At 36.0% G+C, this 20077-nt stretch overlaps 1 protein-coding gene across 2 annotated transcripts in view; it reads right to left on the bottom strand.

Moving 5' to 3' along the window:
- Window positions 1-15023: 15023 nt before the first annotated feature.
- LOC123529865 (rabenosyn-5-like) overlaps window positions 15024-20077 on the bottom strand; it is a 28417-nt gene continuing 23363 nt past the window's right edge. For both annotated transcript variants that reach the window (XM_053521164.1, XM_053521165.1), the window contains exon 9: window positions 15024-18907. In XM_053521164.1, the coding sequence (XP_053377139.1) occupies window positions 18382-18907 (526 nt within the window). In that variant the 3' untranslated portion in view covers window positions 15024-18381. The remainder of the gene's footprint in view (window positions 18908-20077) is intronic.

Genomic DNA, 20077 nt, shown 5'->3' with positions numbered 1-20077 from the left:
ATAGTCTGCATTTTAAATACTACCATTTTAAAGGGGTAATCACATGGAGAAAGCAGTAAAACATACATTTTTAATTGGAATCTAACTTTATGTGATGTGTCTTTTGTGTTCCTAAAATAAATTTCTAACAGAATTTGAGGAAACCGAAAACTCTGCTTTGGAATGGATTAAAACAGGTACAGACTGAAACATACAATCAGTTTTCAGCTTAACTATACAAAGTATATGGAGAGTTATCCTTCTCAGCCTGGCATCCACCTTGGTTAAAGTTTCGCTACATGCTTTCACTTTATCTCTGTTGTAACTTGATGGATTTATTTCAAACTTAAAATAGATGTTCCTCATCCTCACCATATGTCAAGAGTCATAACTTTGGCACCAATATTTCATGAAATTAAATTCAATCATACCTCTTTTTTACTTAGAATTTCATGTAAAATTTCGATGCACTTCCATAAAAATTGGTCAGAATGTTCATCTTGATGATATCTAGGTCAAGTTCGAAAGTGGGTCACGTGCCCTCAAAAGTAGGTCAGTAGGTCAAATAATGAAAAAAACGTTGTGACCTCTCTAGAGGCCATATTTTTCATGGGATCTGTATGAAAGTTGGTCTGAATGTTTATCTTGATGATATAGGTCAAGTTTGAAACTGGGTCGACTGCAATCAAGAACTAGGTCAGTAAGTCTTAAAATAGAAAAACCTTGTGACCTTTCTAGAGGCCATACCCTTGAATGGATCTACATGAAAATTGGTCAGAATGTTCACCTTGATGATATCTAGGTCAGGTTTGAAACTGGGTCACGTGCCTTGGAAAATTAGGTCAGTAGGTCAAATAATAAAAAACTAATAGTTTTGTATCAAATCAAACCATAAATGAAGTCGCTGTATGGCTGCAAAAGCCAGAATAGCTGATTTTGGACCTTTAAGGGGCTATAACTCTGGAACCCATGATGGAATCTGGCCAGTTCAAGAAAGGAACAAAGATCTTGTGGTGATACAAGTTGTATGCAAGTTTGGTTAAAATCAAATCATAAGTAAAGCTGCTATTGTGCAGACAAGGTCAAAATAGCTAATTTTGGCCCTTTCAGGGGCCATAACTCTGGAACCCATAAAGGGATCTGGCCAGTTCAAGAAAGGAACCAAGATCTTATGGTGACACAAGTTTTGTGCAAGTTTGATTAAATTCAAATCATAAATGAAGCTGCTATTGTGCAGACAAGGTCAAAATAGCTAATTCTGGCCCTTTCAGGGGCCATAACTCTGGAACCCATTATGTAATCTGGCCAGTTCAAGAAAGGAACCAAGATCTTATGGTGATACAAGTTGTGTGCAAGTTTGGTAAAAATCAAATCATAAACTAGAGATGCTTTGGAGAAAAGCGCATGTCTCCCACAACTGCCCCTGTGAAAAATGTCTAGTGTGTTCAAGTTTGGTGAAGTTCGGATGAGAAATGTTCGACTTATAGAGCGGACAAGAGTGAAAATGCAGATTTTTCAGTAATTCAAGGACCGTAACTCCGAAATGCCTGGACCGATTCGGCTAGTTATCGAACTTGGCCGAGGTCTCATGGTCAAACACATTTTGTTCAAGTTTGGTGAAGATCGGATGAGAAATATTCGACTTAGAGTGCGGACAAGATTAAAAAGGCAGATTTTTAGCTCACCTGAGCAATGCTCAGGTGAGTTTTTTTGATCGCTCAATGTCCGGCGTCCGGCGTCTGGTGTCTGTCGTCTGTCAACATTTAGCTTGTGTATGCGATAGAGGCTGTATTTTTCAATTAATCTTCATGAATATTGGTCAGAATGATAACCTTGATGAAATCTAGGCCGAGTTCGAAAATGGGTCATTTCGGGTCAAAAACTAGGTCACTAGGTCAAATCAAAGAAAAACCTTGTGTATGCGATAGAGGCTGTATTTTTCATTTAATCTTCATGAATATTGGTCAGAATAACTTTGATGAAATTTAGGCCGAGTTCGAAAATGGGTCATCTCGGGTCAAAAACTAGGTCACTAGGTCAAATCAAAGAAAAACCTTGTGTATGCGATAGAGGCTGTATTTTTCATTTAATCTTCATGAATATTGGTCAGAATGATAATTTTGATAAAATCTAGGCCGAGTTCGAAAATGGGTCATCTCGGGTCAAAAACTAGGTCACTAGGTCAAGTCAAAGAAAAACCTTGTGTATGTGATAGAGGCTGTATTTTTCAATTCTTCTTAATGAATATTGGTCAGAATGATAACCTTGATGAAATCTAGGCCGAGTTTGAAAATGGGTCATCTCAGGTCAAAAACTAGGTCACTAGGTCAAATCAAAGAAAAACCTTGTGTATGCGATAGAGGCTGTATTTTTCATTTTATCTTCATGAATATTGGTCAGAATGATAACTTTGATGAAATCTAGGCCGAGTTCGAAAATGGGTCATCTCGGGTCAAAAACTAGGTCACTAGGTCAAATCAAAGAATAACCTTGTGTATGCAATAGAGGCTGTATTTTTCAACTGATCTTCATGAAATTTAGCCAGAATGATTACCTTGATAAAATCTAGGCCGAGTTTGAAAATGGGTCATCTGGGGTCAAAAACTAGGTCACTAGGTCAAATCAAAGAAAAACATTGTGTATGCAAAAGAGGATGTATTTTTCAATTGATCTTCATGAAATTTGGTCAGAGTGATTGCCTTGATGAAATCTAGGTCGATTTTGAATATGGGTTATCTGAGGTCAAAAACTAGGTCACTAGGTCAAATTAAAGAAAAATCTTGTGTATGCGATAGAGACTGTTTTTTTCAATTGATTTTTATGAAATTTGATCAGGTTGATTGCCTTAATGAAATCTAGGTCAAATTTGAATATGGGTCATCTGAGGTCAAAAACTAGGTCACTTGGTCAATCAAAGAAAAAAATTCTGTATGTGATAGAGGCTGTATTTTTCAGTTGATCTTCATGAATTTTGGTCAGAATGATTGCCTTGATAAATTTTCTAGGTTGAGTTTGAACATGGGTCATCTAGGGTCAAAAACTAGGTCATATCTAAGAAAATGCTTGTTTTATCGCAAGAGACCAATGTTTTGGTCCAATCTTAATGAAAATTGGTCAGAATATTTGTTTCCATGAAATCACTAGGTCAAACCTGTTTTACACTGTTATGGAGTGTTTCTTAGGTGAGCGACCTAGGGCCATCTTGGCCCTCTTGTTCAATAATTCAAGGGCTGTAACTCCAAAATGCCTGGACCGATTTGGCTAGTTATTGAACTTGGCTGAGGTCTCGTGGTCAAGCACATTTTGTTAAAGTTTGGTGAGGATTGGATGAGAAATGTTTGAATTAGAGTGCGGACAAGAGTAAAAAGGCCAATTTTTGGTAATTCAAGGGCCATAACTCCAAGACGCCTGGACCGATTTGGCTAGTTATTGAACTTGGCCGAGGTCTCATGGTCAAACACATTTTGTTCAAGTTTGATGAAAATCGGATGAGAAATGTTCGACTTAGAGTGCGGACAAGCTTTGTGACAGACAGACACACACACACACACACACACACAGACTGGAGTAAATCAATATGTCTCCCACACCACTGTGTGGTGGGAGACATAATAAAGCTGCTATTGTGCAGACAAGGTCAAAATAGCTAATTTTGGCCCTTTCAGGGGCCATAACTCTGGAACCCATAATGGGATCTGGCCAGTTCAAGAAAGGAACCGAAATCTTATGGTGATACAAGTTGTTTGCAAGTTTGGTTAAAATAAAATCATAAATGAAACCACTATCGTGCAGACAAGAAATTGTTGACGGATGCACGCACGCACAGACGATGGACGAAGGGTGATCACAAAAGCTCACCTTGTCACTATGTGACAGGTGAGCTAAAAAAACAATTCAAGGAATATTTTTGTGAGAGTAATGCCCCATATATATGGCTAATAATGTGGAACACCTATTTTAAGTTTGAATCAAATCCATTTTGTAATAACAGAGATAGAGTGAAAGTGCATCAAAACTTTAACCTTAAATTCTAACTCAAAAGGGGCAATAATTCATGAACATTTGAGAGGTATGGCCCTTGTGTCAAATGAAGTGAGTGCTTACTAGGAAAAACTTAATTTTGAAGCAAGTCCATCATGTTATAACAGAAAAAAAGTAAAAGTGCATCAAAACTTAAAACTCAAGTAGTGACGTCACGTAGATGCAAATGCTGGGGCGAGTAGGACAGCTATCCATATACTTCATAAAATTGAGCTAAAATAAAAATTTTTGATCTACAACTGGATAACCTTCACTTTCCCTGCCAAGTAAGCAAGAATGTTCAGGCCACAGCCACTGATAATCAAATAAGAAACTAAAAGTTAGAGTTTTCAATTTTATTCATTCCTTCATGATTATAACACATAAAGCTAACATGCAATACAAAAACAAGAATTATGTAACTGAAACATGTGTAAAGGCAATAGCAGCATACATGTATATTTCCATCAACACTTTACTATATTAGCCCTATAATAAATTATTAAGTAGAGGGGTTGCAAATTTCAGATGTTTGTGTGGGTATGCCCATGCATAGTGAAATTGTCCAATAATTGTTCCCTTCAGGAAGATCTCACATTTAAAACGTGTAAAATCTAAACTTTTACAGGACTTGATGAAATAAAGTGGAAATCTCAAAATGTTTGGGAACCCATACAAATATGAAATTGCATCCTCTCTGTTTTATTTGAGAAATACATTAAATCTGGTCGAAATCAAATGTTACAAGGTGTCAAAATATTTACCTCAATATAGCCTAACCTCACTAATGCAATAACAATACCAGACACCACTATCCGCCGAGTAACTGAACCAGTCATTCTGGTTGAGGTTACTATCGAATGTGCAATAAAAATGCAGCATTCTGATGACTGAGAGAAAAAGATATCTAAGTACATTATATAAGGAAAAACTGACCACTTGTTGCAACACCTACCATGTGTTCCTTTGGGACATACTACTGTTTTGTGGAGGCAGGATTTTCAAACTTAAATTGCTTCTTTGTTCTTAATAATTCAATCCTGAACATTAACCGCCTTTAACTTCAAGTAATTTGAAATTCTGCTTTCAAATGTGTACTGTAAACAACATCATCATAGAACAGTTAGCATTCTACTGCACTTAGTAATAACCCTGCCATTCAATGTTCATAAAATTTACTGTAAAATTCAGTTGAAATTGCTTAATAACAAGTTAATACCAATAACTTCTTTTAGGACTGCAAATGAATGCTACTTGATACACTGAAAGCTTTTAACACTGTTTTTGATAATCAAAATAACAGTAAATTATTTTTCAGAATTTACTTGCAGGTTAAAATTTATCTTACTAAATCTGAATTGCTGTCAAAATGAATGCAACCAAACTTTTCGCTTCGGCTGTTATCTGCAGGTTGAACACGGCTGTTCTCTGCAGGCTGAACACGGCTGTTATCTGCAGGTTGAACACGGCTGTTCTCTGCAGGTTGAACACTTGGGGAAAACAGAACAATGCATAAGCTCATTATTGTACCATTGTGTCAATTATAGTATTGGTTTACATAGTATATATAATTACAGTATATAATTAAGAAGACAATAAATAGAGTTTGGATATATTTTGTTCTTTCTTTAATGTTTGTCAGATTTACTAAAATTATAAAACTGAAGTATGAGAAATACTAACTAAACCTGTTTAGGATGTATGATTTATTAGCATACACAATTACTGAAAAGGAAGTAATATCTGCTTTATTAGCATGCACAATTACTGAAAAGGAAGTAATATCTGCTTTATTAGCATGCACAATTACTGAAAAGGAAGTAATATCTGCTTTATTAGCATGCACAATTACTGAAAAGGAAGTAATATCTGCTATCAAAGGAACATAATTATACTAAGCACAAAATGCTTCATCATTAAGACATTCAAGGAGAGGTGTAAATGGTATCAACTTTGTCTAAACTTCTGAATCAATAAATCTGCAGTGATTTCTCTACTTTCTTACATAAGGAGGGTCATTTTATTAATATGTTGTAGCCAACGACAAAATCTTGTCTTTGACTTTGTTCTGCAACATTGTCATACGACCATTTTAATAAGTGTCGCAGGACTGATGTTTCTGTGATGTCGCAGAATTTGTCATAGACCGAGTCACTCAAATCAAAGTCTGATTTTCTATATCTGGTGATGTCATTGCACAACATGGCCGACAAACGATGCCAACCAGATGCAGACAAAGAATGGCTTACCACGAAAAATTCAAAGAAAGGAAAATGGACCATTTCTGAAGTTAATATTTCAGTGGAAGAAATTTCTGGAAACGCTATCTTCAAAAAAAAAATTATTAGAACGTAAAAATAGAAGACAAGAAAAATTTCTGGACGGCAACAACACAAAAGTGAGTAAACATTATAGAAGGAATAATTTTTTTGGGGTTAGTTCAGCTTATTGTATGGTAATTTAAGAATTAAGCAATCGTACTACATGAGACTGTGTTAATGGGTTAAAAAAAGTACAGTTTTGGGGATTAGCTCTAAACTACATGTATGAATGCCCTAATAAAATGTTTTTATTCAGATTTCCAATGGTCTGGACAGAAATGACAAATGTATTGGAACATAATATTTAGGTGATTTTCATTTTTGTGCAGTTGTAGTTATAGGTTAATAATTATTGCGAGTTTCCAGCTTACGATGATCCTGAGTTGCACATCTGTGCATTATTTTAGGCATGGACAGATACTACCTTCCATAAACCAGCTTGGTAGCTTCCTTACATGCTCCCCTTTCATGCACACGAGTGGACAGTCAGGATTTGCAGACCGAATCTACAACTAAGTGAACAGATAGAGTGGCTGGTTTTCAGTGGCCTGCATTGGAATGAATTGCACCACAAGATTCAGACCAAGGTCCTGTTTTCATCATCTACACCATACAAGGTTTTACTTATTCATTTGGGAGGCAATGACCTAACTTCGTGGAGGAACTTGGAAATAAAACAAGAGCTGTCACTAATGGTGACAAATGCCCCTGCAGCGCCTTGACCTTTGACCTGGTGACCCCAAAGTCAATAGGGGTCATGTACTCAATAAGTACAATTAGCATGTGAAGTTTGAAGGTCCTGGGTGCAGTGGTTCGCGAGTAAAGTGCCTTCATGGAAAAAGTTAACACTGTGACGAACGAACGGACGGACAGTTAAAAACTAATATGCCTCCCTTCGGGGGCATAAAAACTCATACAAGGGGAGGTGGACTGCCTAGAAGGTCATGGAGGGGAGCATCAGGGAGTAACGCCCAGAAACTGATTGAAACGAAAAGGAAGAGAATTAATCGGATAAGGTGAAAAATAGTCTATGAGTCAAAACCCCAGTAGTAATCAAACCAGTTGGTCTTGATTTTTTTGCACCTGATGGGGTCCATTTGAATAACGCTGGCATTGCTTTCGTTCTAGGTATAATCATAAGGGATGCAGTGTCGGTACCTCTGCAATCTGCCTCCACAAAATTGATAACCGATTATGGTTCTGGTTTTATGGTAGGCAAAAACCATCACCGAGCTGGCAATCATGATCTGGCAATTAGTTCTGTGTGGTCAATAAAAAGCATTAGCAGTTAAATTACCAGTGTTGTCTTGGATTGGGAATACTAATGGTAGTGAAGTGTTGTCCTGGCAATTCCTTACTTGCTTTGCTTGGATTAGCTTTGCAATATCAGTCCATAAATTTTGGCACAACCATATACATGTAGTAGCTTTCCAATACCAGTCAATATTAGTTTGGCTCTGGCCATGTGTATGCTATACAATATCCATCCGTAAATGTGGTGCTAGCCATGTAGTCAGTTACTGTGCATGTATATATTGTGGCTCTGGCCATATTTCAGCTTTGCAACACCAGTCTTGTTAGCATCTTTGGACAGGGGCATTTAGGGGCTGACACTGGCGCATCTGGTCTGAGATTTTCGTAGGTTGAACCAAATAGGAATGACAACATATCAAAGAAGGAATCTGGTATATCAATTTTTTTCCCCGAGCGGCCGATTCAATCCACTATTTTAACTTTCCATTTATTCAATTCTGTTACTCCACTTATAGCTACATGTATATAAATTATGTCTTAAGAAAATGATGCATGTGTCACTTGAAGTAATTGTACTTAGTTGTATCATTCTTTGTAGGTAAGGAATAAAAGACATGAAACAGGATGTTTCAAGTTTATTTCAGATCATAAAATAATGAGTGGTTACTATAGTGAACACTTCTGAAAGAAAATGTCTCTTTCAAGTAACCTAACAAAATTAATGTATCTTAAATGCCGCTTTAATGGTATTTGTCATGCTGTTCCATTTTGAAAATTAAACATGTTTATTTATTTAAAGCATTCTTCTGACAAGGTGACTGCTGTAATGTAGTACGGTTTGACAAAAATAGCTTACTCTAGTGTTTTGACGCTTTCAGAGTTATTATGATTTCTACTTGGCAGGTAGGTAAGCTTAAGTTGGTGGTTTAAAGTTGAGTGAATAAATTTTAATGATGTATGTATATAACACTATGGCCTAGTCGGCGGATATGTAGTACATGTATTTGACAATTCAAGCTTCCTGTCCTTTTACTGACCGGTCACTGGAAACTGAATACAGGAAAATGTAAGATTTTGTGGTTAACTTTTGACAAAATTGTCTATTTATTGTATTATTTATTAATAAATTTCTATTTGTAAATTTTTATGTCATTCATTGGTGTGGTGTGGACGCATTTCTGGCCGTATAACTGTAAAGCTACTTATCTAATGAAGGCTAACTATCATCGGCATGCATTTTCAGACTAGCAAACTAAGGAACTACATCTAAAATTTAGAGCTACCAAATCAGGGCATTCTTGAAAGTTTTGCTTATTTCTTTTAATTAATTTTAAGGAGAGACAGAAATAATTAAGTATTGAATTTTGATTCTGAACTATTTAAAGGACTTTCATATGTAATCAATAAATTCATTTTGATCAGAACTAAATCGGACTTCCATTACTTGAAGTAATTCACGTATCACTTAAAAACACAACGCAAAGGGCTATATGGAATCCGATTTTGGTTTCCATGCACTAAGATTTTCGAACAGACTAACTATTCTGCAAGTATTTTTTTTCGCTGATAACGTGAATTCTGTGTAAAGGAAGGAAAAAAAGATCTCGAAGAAAAGAACAAACAGAAGAAAACACTAAGTTTACTTTATTTTATAAGTTGATTAATATGTCTCGAGCAAATCAGAATAATATAAATATGGTAACCAAACATTACCTAATGAAATAACATCGCTCAAGGGAATCAAAACCTGTATACCTATTTATGAGGGAGAACCAAAATCTTTTAAGAAATAGGTTAAGGAAGAAGATACTTGCTCTGTCCGTAGGAGCTGATCAAGACAGGATTAAAATGATCGCATAGAATAGTTGTGTAGAACCAGTATCAGACTATATACCAGTACTTGCTGGCAAATCCAAACCACACATAGGCTCAGTTAAAAACCAAACTTACTAACCGCTTTAGTGAAGTAAGAGATCCACAACATGCCCTTAAGCTATTAAGAGAAGTTAACCAGACAAAGGAGTCCATTCAGCTGTATGCTGAAAATCTAGTATCATTAGTGGAGGGGATGCCTCTGTAGGTCAGCCAAGGGGACTTGCTGCCATAAAGAGGCAGTAAGTAGGGTTTTTCATAGATGGTCTTACTGATTATTTACAATTTAAAGAGATGAAAGATAATCCTCAGACATTACAGGCAGCTGTTAATGCTGCAACTGCAGAACAAAATTTAAAGAAAAGATTTTCATTAAGGTCAGGCCCCGTGTTCACAAAACATTTTTCGGTCTCAGCTGAGTTTGAGTTTGAAATTTTAATATCAGTTTTACTAAAACTTCATGGTTAAATTCCAAATGAGACTGACCATCAGTACTAACTAGTCACTTGAAAATAGTTATTAACTTAAGATGCAATTTTAAACATGCTACTTAGATATAAATGGCAAATAAAGTTTCGTTATCAAACTCAGCTGAGACTGAAAATGTTTTGTGAACACGGGGCCAGGTCATGAATATGGATTCTTTGAAGAAAGACGTCCATCTAACAAAGCCCAGGGGTTTGTGCCAAACAGATCAGAGGAACCTATGGACATTGATAACATCAGGCCCACTTGGAAATGCCAGTTATGTGGTCGGAAGGAGCGCATGGCAAATTATTGTAGAAATAGGACAAATGCCTTTAATGCAGTTAACCTTGAAAATTGAAATTTTTTTGCCGGGGTTGTGGTGACTGGGGTCATATAAAGAGAAATTGTAGGCAAGGTCAAACTAATGGCAAATATCACGATTTAAACTAACAGACTCCCCATTTTATGAAGCCGATATGGGGAGTTCAAATGCTACAAAATATCTTCCACCAAAACCTTTGACTGATCAGCTTAATTGAGCAGGAAATACTGTTTCTTGTTTAATCAAGTTAGGAAAAAATAAACATAAGGCTTAAGTTAATAGTGGCAGTGAGGCTACGATTATTCATAACCATGTTTATGATACTTTCCCATATCTACCAAAAAAAAATAAAATTGATTTACAATCAGATAATGGAGAGCAAATAGTAGTTTAGACACTGTTGAATTATCATTTTTGATCGGGGCAACAAAATCAACAAAACTTAAATTTTTAGTTGTGTCAGAAATGACAAAGAATGTAATTCTAGCTTTTCGCATTTGGGGTTTGACTGTATTGTAATAAATGTATGTTTAGAATTGGGAAAACTTGTGCTCCTGGAGGAAGATATTCATATACATTCCTTAGTAAGTTTAAAACAAAGTACAGTACTTAAACCGCTAACGTCTCATATTTGTACAGGTAAAATAAAACGCAATAGGCATTTTCCACCCTCACTTTATGAGCTTTTGCTGGTCAGAGAAGGTCTTATTAGTCAAAAGCCCGTATTTATTGTTGCGAACTGTGTAGTAAAAATTGAAAATGACAGGACATTCTCGCTCTTAATTGTAAATAATACAAATCTGTACTGCAAACGCAGAACTCATTAAGCAAGACCATAATTCACACTGAATTAAAACAGGCCAATTATTTATAAGCCTTGAAGAATATGCAGTGGGCCAACATAATCGAACACTCATACTCTCTAGTCTAGACTGTCGCAGACTTAGCGATTGTATAAAATATATTGTTTAAATTTTCTGGCGGACCCTATTCTTTTATTTAAGTTCTCCGTCGGTACTTATATTCATGGATTACATTTAACATGTATTTCATGTTTTTCATGCCTTCCTTTTGTTTTTAAATAGTATTCTTGGCGGGAAAGCCTTATATAAATAGAATGACTTGTGTCGACTGAAAAGGACTCGAAATAAGTTGGATGTAATTACGGAAGGTTGTGTTCATGATAAAATAAATAGGTAAAAATTAAATGAAATAACTTTGATAATAAGGTTTTACTTTTATTTTATATCCAATGTGTGGATAAATAAGGTATAATAAAAAATAAAATCAGGATATCCACGACATAGACTGCAGAAGTGGCTTTTGGCAGATTGGGATGGATCTTAAGGCCTGAGAATAAACGGCTTTCTCTTTGGCGTCAGTGCGCTCTTGAAAGTTTTGTTGATTTCTTTTATTTAAGTAATTTTAAGGAGAGTGTGTGTGTGTTCAGGTTTAACGTCTTTTTCAACAATTTTTCAGTCATATAAACGAGGGTGTCTACTTGTACCAGTGAGCACAATGCCCAACGTTATAGTGCTGCCGCACTGGAACATCACCCCGTAGACACGTGGCATGATACCCCACCCAGTCACATTATACTGACGCCGGGCTGACCAGTCCTAGCACTATCCCCTTAATGCTGAGCGCCAAGCGAGGAAGTTGCTAGTACCATTTTTTTACGTTTTTGGTATGACGCGGCCGGGGATTGAACACCTATCCATAAAATCAAATTTCACAGAGCAAATGAAATTACAGGGGTTTTTATTCACGTTTTTATGATTGATGAAATCTGACAGAGTATAAGTTGAAGATTACTACATCATTCTAATATTTATATGTAGGATAGTTTTGTTGTGTATGTACAAAACTTTTCTACCAGAGAAGTATACTGATGTTTAACATTTTGTAAATAGACAATGTTAACAGTTAATGTATTGATGTAAGTAAATGTCTGTTGCTCTTAACTAAGACAAAACAGATTTTGTACAGCATTTATAACCTTAGTTTTGTGTTGTGAAGGTGATGTTCTTGCCAAAATTTCTTTTACTTCTGTAATTATCACAACTTCCGGTCAACTGAGAAATCTATATGAAGTTAGGTCACTATTATCTTTGGAAAGCAACTTATACCAGAACAGAAAATTCAACCAACACAGATTTCTGACTAATGAACTGTTTTAAAAGACTTGATTTCATTTGTGGATTTGTTTACCTCAGGAGATATGATGCAAGAAGGCACATATTATTTTATGCCACTTGTTAGTCTTTTCAGCGGAATTATGTTGGGTGATCTTGATAGACAATTTGGAAATACTTGGACAGAGCATTTCTGATACAAAAGACACAATCTCCATGGTAGAGATTGGATGAAAACAGTTAAAGCTGATACACTGGCAGGGACAAACGATTGAGGTACAGTGTGTTTGCACAATACATGCGTGTTGTTTAGGAGAGAATCTGGGAATATTTGACTGAAATATAATGTAAAATGTGTGAAAGAAAACTAAGGGTGATTAAACAGGCTAGTTTCTAACAGTGGGTTGACACTAATAAACTGTGCAAAATCACTGAATGCAGGCAATAAGGTCTAATGAGCCATGCCATGAGAAAACGAACATAGTGCGTTTGCGTCCAGCAAGGATCCAGACCAGCCTGCACATCTGTGCAGTCTGGTCAGGATCCATCCTGTCCGCTTTCAAAGCCTATTGCAATGAGAGAACCATTAGTGAACAGCATGGATCCTGACCAGACTGCGCGGATGCGCAGGCTGGTCTGGATCCATGCTGGTCGCAAATGCACTATGTTAGTTTTCTCATGGCGCGGTTCATATCATGCAACATATTCTGATGTTTCCGGACCCGTAATCTGATAACAAAATCAAACTTTCAGCTCAGTTATGAAAGCAATAAAAGTTTATAAATATTGAGAATAATGAGAACAGTCTTTCAGTGTAATCAACATAATTATGGTCTATTTTAACCCGACTATCTGCAAAATTTAGTCTTAAAAATCAACACAAAAAAATGGTCAAACCAGACATTGTATTATTGCCAAAAACCTGTGGATAAACTTGACAAATGGCAATAAGCGATTGGCATGTCCCTGCATGCATTGTATACCATTCAGCAGAGTTAACTATTATGAACAGTACTGACTAAACAGCAAGTGGCAGTTATTTCCCTTGGCAATTATTTCCCTGATTATAAAACTACAATGAGACAGTGAATTTTGTGAACACTTCAGCACATATGACCTAAACTTAAAGATGGCGTGTAATACTGATTTTCCCTTACAAACTTGAATGAAACATTATCTTTACTTCAAATTAATAAGCAATCAAACACAGTCTAAAACTTTAATATTAAGCCTATTATTAAGCACGTTCGGATCAAAATATTTTCACAATGCAGAATTTGATTAAACTCTGATTTTTCAAAACTTCAGAATATACGTAAACAAGAGCTGTCCGTAAGACAGCCAAGCTCGACTATTCGAAATATTGTCACAGAAGCAGGAAATTATTACCCAAAATGTTAAATATCAAAAGAGTTTTAAGTTCGAAACGGGACATAATTTGACCAAAATGCATATCAGTTATGGGACTTGATGCTATCAACTAGTTTAATAACCCCGAAGAAACATGTAAAGTTTCAATTCCATATCTGCATTAGTTTTGGAGATAGTAACTTGCATGTAAAACTTTAACCAGAATTTTCTAAGTCCAAAAGGGGGCATAATTTGCTCAAAATACATGTTAAGAGTTATGGAACTTGACCCAGTGAGGTTGGTAACTGACCTAGAAAAAGAATAAATAAGTTTCAAAGCTATATGCCTTTTGGTAATAGCTGTATGTACTTGTACGCAAAACTTTAACCAGGATTTTCTAAGTCCAAAAGGGGCATAATTTGCCCAAAATACATGTCAGAGTTATGGGACTTGATTCTATCAACTAGTTTTATAACCCCGAAGACACATGTGAAGTTTCAATTTAATATCTGCATTAGTTTTGGAGATAGTAACTTGCATGTAAAACTTTAACCAGGATTTTCTAAGTCCAAAAGGGGGCATAATTTGCTCAAAATACATGTCAGAGTTATGGGACTTGGCCCAGTGATGTAGGTAATTGATCTAGAAAAAGAAAAAATAAGTTTCAAATCAATATGCCTTTTAGTAATAGCTGTAGTACTTGCAACGCAAAACTTTAACCAGAATTTTCTAAGCCCAAAAAAGGGGGCATAATTTGGCCAAAAACATGTCAGAGTTATGGAACTTGACCCAGTGAGGTAGGTAATTGATCTAGAAAAAGAAAAAATAAGTTTCAAATCTATATGCCTTTTAGTAATAGCTGTATGTACTTGCACGCAAAACTTTAACCAAAATTTTCTAAGTACAAAAGGGGGCATAATTTGACCAAAATGAAGGTCAGAGTTATGGGACTTGGTGCTATCAACTAGTTTTATAACCCCAAAGACACATGTGAAGTTTCAATTCAATATCTGCATTAGTTTTGGAGATAGTAACTTGCATGTAAAACTTTAACCAGAATTTTCTAAGTCCAAAAGGGGGCATAATTTGCTCAAAATACATGTTAGAGTTATGGAACTTGACCCAGTAAGGTTGGTAATTGACCTAGAAAAAGAATAAATAAGTTTCAAAGCTATATGCCTTTAAATGATAGCTGTATGTACTTGCATGCAAAAACTTAACCAAGGTGTGACGCCGACGCCGACGCCGACGCCAGGGTGAGTAGAATAGCTAGACTATTCTTCGAATAGTCGAGCTAAAAATTCAGCAAATAAAAAAAACTGTGCTTGATTTTTTGCTAAACTGATCTGAAAAATTTGGATCTCATTTTTTATAATGGGAGTCTATGGGAAAATCACATGTTTCATAACAATTTTGCCAATAGAAATTTTTCTATGAAGTAGATTTTTATGAAACTTCTCACACTTGTAAATAAACATATGGCTTAAACTGTGGTGAAACTAGAGCTATCACTGAAGGTGATGAATGTACCCCGCTCATGCACTGTCACAGTACATTGCAATTTGACACACACAAGATTGCGTAATTATGTGGACTGTATGTATACAGACTCCATGTATACAGTATAGTAACAAAAAACAAAGTCCCATAACTATGCAGAATATTTATCTAAAAGAACGTAACATGCACCATGCACAACTAGGGTTGGTACTGATCACTTGTGTGAAGTTTCATTAAATCATGTGCAAGGGTTCGGAAGATTAGGCGCACACAAGATTGCATATGCAGACTGTATGTACATAGTATGTTAACAAGAAACAAAGTCCCATAACTCTGCAATTTTTGTAGTTGAAAGAACCTAACATGCCCTATGCACAACTACTGTTGTTACTGATCACTTGTGTGAAGTTGCATTAAATTGTGTCAAGGGGATAAGAAGAGATGGTGCGCACAAGATTGTGTCTATGTATATAGTATAGTAACAAAAAACAAAGTCCCGTAACTCTGCAAATTTTTTTTCTGAAAGAACCTAACATGCCCATGCACAACTACTGTTGTTACTGATCACTTGTGTGAAGTTTCATTAAATTGTGACAAGGGGATTAGGAGAGATGGAGCGCACAAGATTGTGTCTATGTATATAGTATAGTAACAAAGAACAAAGTCCCGTAACTCTGCAATTTTTTTTTCTGAAAGAACCTAACATGCCCCATGCACAACTACTGTTGTTACTGATCATTTGTGTTAAGTTTCATTAAATTGTGTCAAGGGGATGAGGAGAGATGGAGCGCACAAGATTGTGTCTACGGACAGACGGACGGACGGACGGACAGACAGAAAACCTGAAACCAGAATACCCCCCCTTTCAACTTTGTTGTCAGGGGGTACAATAAAATGTATATGTCTGTGTGCTTAATCTTTAGATATTTGACAATGATTATAAAATGAACCGCACATTTCAAGCTAATCTTATGAGATTGTTTTGAATTATTTAACGTGTCAAGATGTTTTAATATCATATTTTAACTTTGGAAAGATAGTAACAGTGCCATTGTAATAAATGTACTCACAGGTTGCCATTAATTCATAAAATAATTTTCATTTCCGCACGCAGAATCCAGGCTTTACTGTATGTTTCCCAAATAAATGACGTTACACCATCACTTCCTGTTTTTCAAACGTGCAGAACTACCTTATGCTAATCACAACTATTCTGAACACTGCTGAAGTATGAACTTTTCTCACACCACAGTCAGTGCTTACGTCTTGCTTATATCTTACAACCACACCAGGTAAGAAAATTAAAATAAAATAAGCTATAATGTATCAAACTAATGTTATCTTTCCTTGAAAACATTAACATATTAAATTATTGCATAATATAACAACATACATAAAATGTCAATAAATATATAAAAATCTGCAATTAAGCATTATGCTATCACATAGGTATGTATATATCTATCTTTTATAAATACATTAAATTAAATGTACTATTGGTTGTAATTTTATCCGAAACTCTAATAATATCAACTGACCTTTGTTTTATATATATCTAGTGTGTGATTTTTGTACTAATTTCTGAAGTAATCATCAGCACATAAATATCAAACAAATCATCAAACTGTTCCAAATTCATCTTCTTAAATTCTAAATGAGTTTTTACATAACACAGTTGGTTGGCATGTTTCATTTAAAAGGGGAAAAGAAATCAGCAAAAAAAGATGTATGCAACTTTTAGCGAAGGCATTCTCACAGTGATTTTACGTTACAGTGATTACATTATAAAGGTGACAATGATTACATTAAACAAGTAAAGCTTTGATGGACAACTGCAAGAATAAATTTCTCAATATAATGTTTAGGTATGATAATAACTAGAACAGGAGCTCCTTAAAATCAGTAGGTAAGAGCGTTGGTCTACGGATCTCAGGGGCGCGATTTCGATCCTCGGGCGTGGCCTATGTTCTCCGTGACTATTTGATAAACGACATTGTGTCTGAAATCATTAGTCCTCCACCTTTGATTCATGTGGGGAAGTTGGCAGTTACTTGCGGAGAACAGGTTTTTACTGGTACAGAATCCAGGAATACTGGTTAGGTTAACTGCCCGCCGTTACCTGACTGAAATACTGTTGAAAAACGGCGTTAAACCCCAAACAAACAAACAAAGCTCCTTAAAATGGCACTACATAAGTATGAAGTACAAATGCATCTTATGAACTTTAAATGCGTTACTGCAATACATTAGACACGTTTGTTCGTTTGTTTTCAGTTTAAAGCTGTTTTTCAACAGTATTTTAGTCATGTAATGTAGGGGAGTTAACCTAATCAGTGTCCTTGTTTTTGTTCTGACCCGTTTTCACAAAGTATCTGCCAACTTCTACACATGAATCAGCGGTGGAGGACAAATTGACATCAGACACAATTTCACTTATGAAATTGTCAAAAAAAAAATATGTCTCACACTGGGATAGAACTAACGACTCGATGATCGATCAAATAAATCAATAAATGAGCTGCGCCAATAGAAAACCAACATAGTGGCTTTGTGACCAGCATGAATCCAGACCAGCATGCGCATCTGCACAGTCTGGTCAGGATCCATGCTGGTCGCAAAGCCACAATGTTGATTTTCTCATGGCACAGCTCAAATGTCATATCTAGCACTGACTTCAAAGCACTGATGAATCAAACTTTGAAATTTTACAGCATTAAAAATTCTGCTAATCCAAAGTACCAAAAATGTACAACAATCAAATCATGTATAATTATATCATTATAAATATATATGATGTAAGTAGTAAGGAAAATTAAAGGAATAACAACCCTAAGATGCAGGCTATAAAGCACTAAGCTACAATCAAATTTAATGTTTTAAGCTTTTAAAACTGAATGGAGACTAGATTTCTTTTTATATGAGGCTGCTAAGGTAGTAACATTTAATGCAACAATGCTGTATGTTACCTGATCAAACATCTGGCAAGCATCGCTATAACAATAGAAAGCTCCAAAGCCAAACACAGGAAACATACATCTCTGCTTTAAAAATAAACTGGATATGCCAGCACACACCAATTTATTTGGACTTGCAATAGCTATTAAAAAAGACAGAGTAAAAACATGCACTTCCCCTTGGCCTGGCTACTTGTATCACAACTCTAGGACCAGGTCTGTTTTTGTTGACTAGAATACTCCATCTGTAGATCCCTCAGATTCTGTTCTAACATATTTACTTCATCCCATTTCTTGGCTTGTTTTGCCTGTTGAATATAAACTCTAATAATTTCCATTTGCTGCAACATAGGATCCTCATCTGTCCCTCTTACATTATGTTCTGTTGGCTTCCAGCCGTCACTTTTATTTCTAGAGTGTTTTTGAGAACTAGATCTATCATGCCCGTCCTCGTCTTTACTCGGCGATCCATACTTCTCCTTTTCTGCAAGTTTTTTCTCTTCGGCCTGTGCCAGTTGCACAGCTTGCCGTTCTAGAGCAATCTGTTTCTGAACTTGAGCTGTATGTTTCTGTTGTAATTTTTGATACTGTTCTTCAGAAGGCAAGTTTTGCAGTCCCATCATGTTTTCCTGCATAAAGTTTGAGGCATACACACGTATAGACTTCTGTAATAAAGCCTCCTTCGGTGAAAGTCCTTCTTCCTTATTAGAATCCAGTAAGGCAATTCTTTTGCTGAAAAAAGAACAAAAGTTCAAACAATTAGCAAAGTGTGGAGGACACAGTATTTTTTTGCCATGATTTCAGTTGTGTTTTTTTGTTTGCGTTTTTTCAGATAAACAATGTTAAAAGACAAGAGGGTCATGATGACCCTGAATCGCTCACCTGAGTAATATGAGCTACATGTTTCAAATGTCAAACTGATGATAAAATATTAAGAAAGTCAGTAGGTAACATTCATGGTCAATGAAATTCAGTTTTACGATTTGTGTGCAAAACTGTGTAAGTCATCAAAATTTCAAGGCTGTATCTTAAAAAACAAGTATGTAGGTCAGTAGGTCAAGGTCACAATCAAGTGACATCATATTACTTGGGGTCATCAGGTATTTATAATTAAATAGTCTTGGAAATAGGATCAGATAATTTTCTAAGTATTTTTCCTATATAACTCATATAACAACTAAGTGACCCCAGGGCGGGGCCTGTTTTAACCCCAGGGGCATAAGTTGAATAATTTTGGTAGAGGACTACTAGACAATGCGTCATACCAAATATCAAAAGCCTAGGTCGTATGATTTCTGACAAGAAGATTTTAAAAGCTTTTTCCTATATAAGTCTATATAAAACTTGGGACCCCCAGGGCAGGGCCTCTTTTCACCCCAGGGGTACAATTTGAACAATTTTGGTTGAGGACCATAAGACAACGCTACAAACCAAATATCAAAGGTCTTAGAGTTGTGGTTTCAGGCAAGAAGATTTTTAAACTTTTTTTCCTATATAAGTCTATGTAAAACTTGCGACCCCTGGGGCAGGGCCATATTTGACCCTAGGGGGATAATTTGAAAAATCTTGGTAGAGGACCACTAGATGATGCTACATACCAAATATCAAAGCCCTAGGCCATGTGGTTTTGTACAAGAAGATTTTCAAAGTTTTCCCTATATAAGTCTATATAAACCATGTGACCCCCGGGGCAGGGCCATATTTGACCCTAGGGGGATAATTTGAACATTCTTGGTAGAGGACCACTAGATGATGGAACATACCAAATATCAAAGCCCTAGGCCATGTGGTTTTGTACAAGAAGATTTTCAAAGTTTTCCCTATATAAGTCTATATAAACCATGTGACCCCCGGGTTTCATTTCGGTTGCCATGGCAACCAGAGTTCTGCATGGAATTCAAT

The sequence above is a fragment of the Mercenaria mercenaria genome, chromosome 13 (genome assembly GCF_021730395.1).
Source record: "Mercenaria mercenaria strain notata chromosome 13, MADL_Memer_1, whole genome shotgun sequence".
In the NCBI taxonomy this organism is placed as follows: Eukaryota; Metazoa; Mollusca; class Bivalvia; order Venerida; family Veneridae; genus Mercenaria; species Mercenaria mercenaria.
Note: the sequence above shows the minus strand (reverse complement) of the source record. Positions and strands in the feature narration are given on the sequence as shown.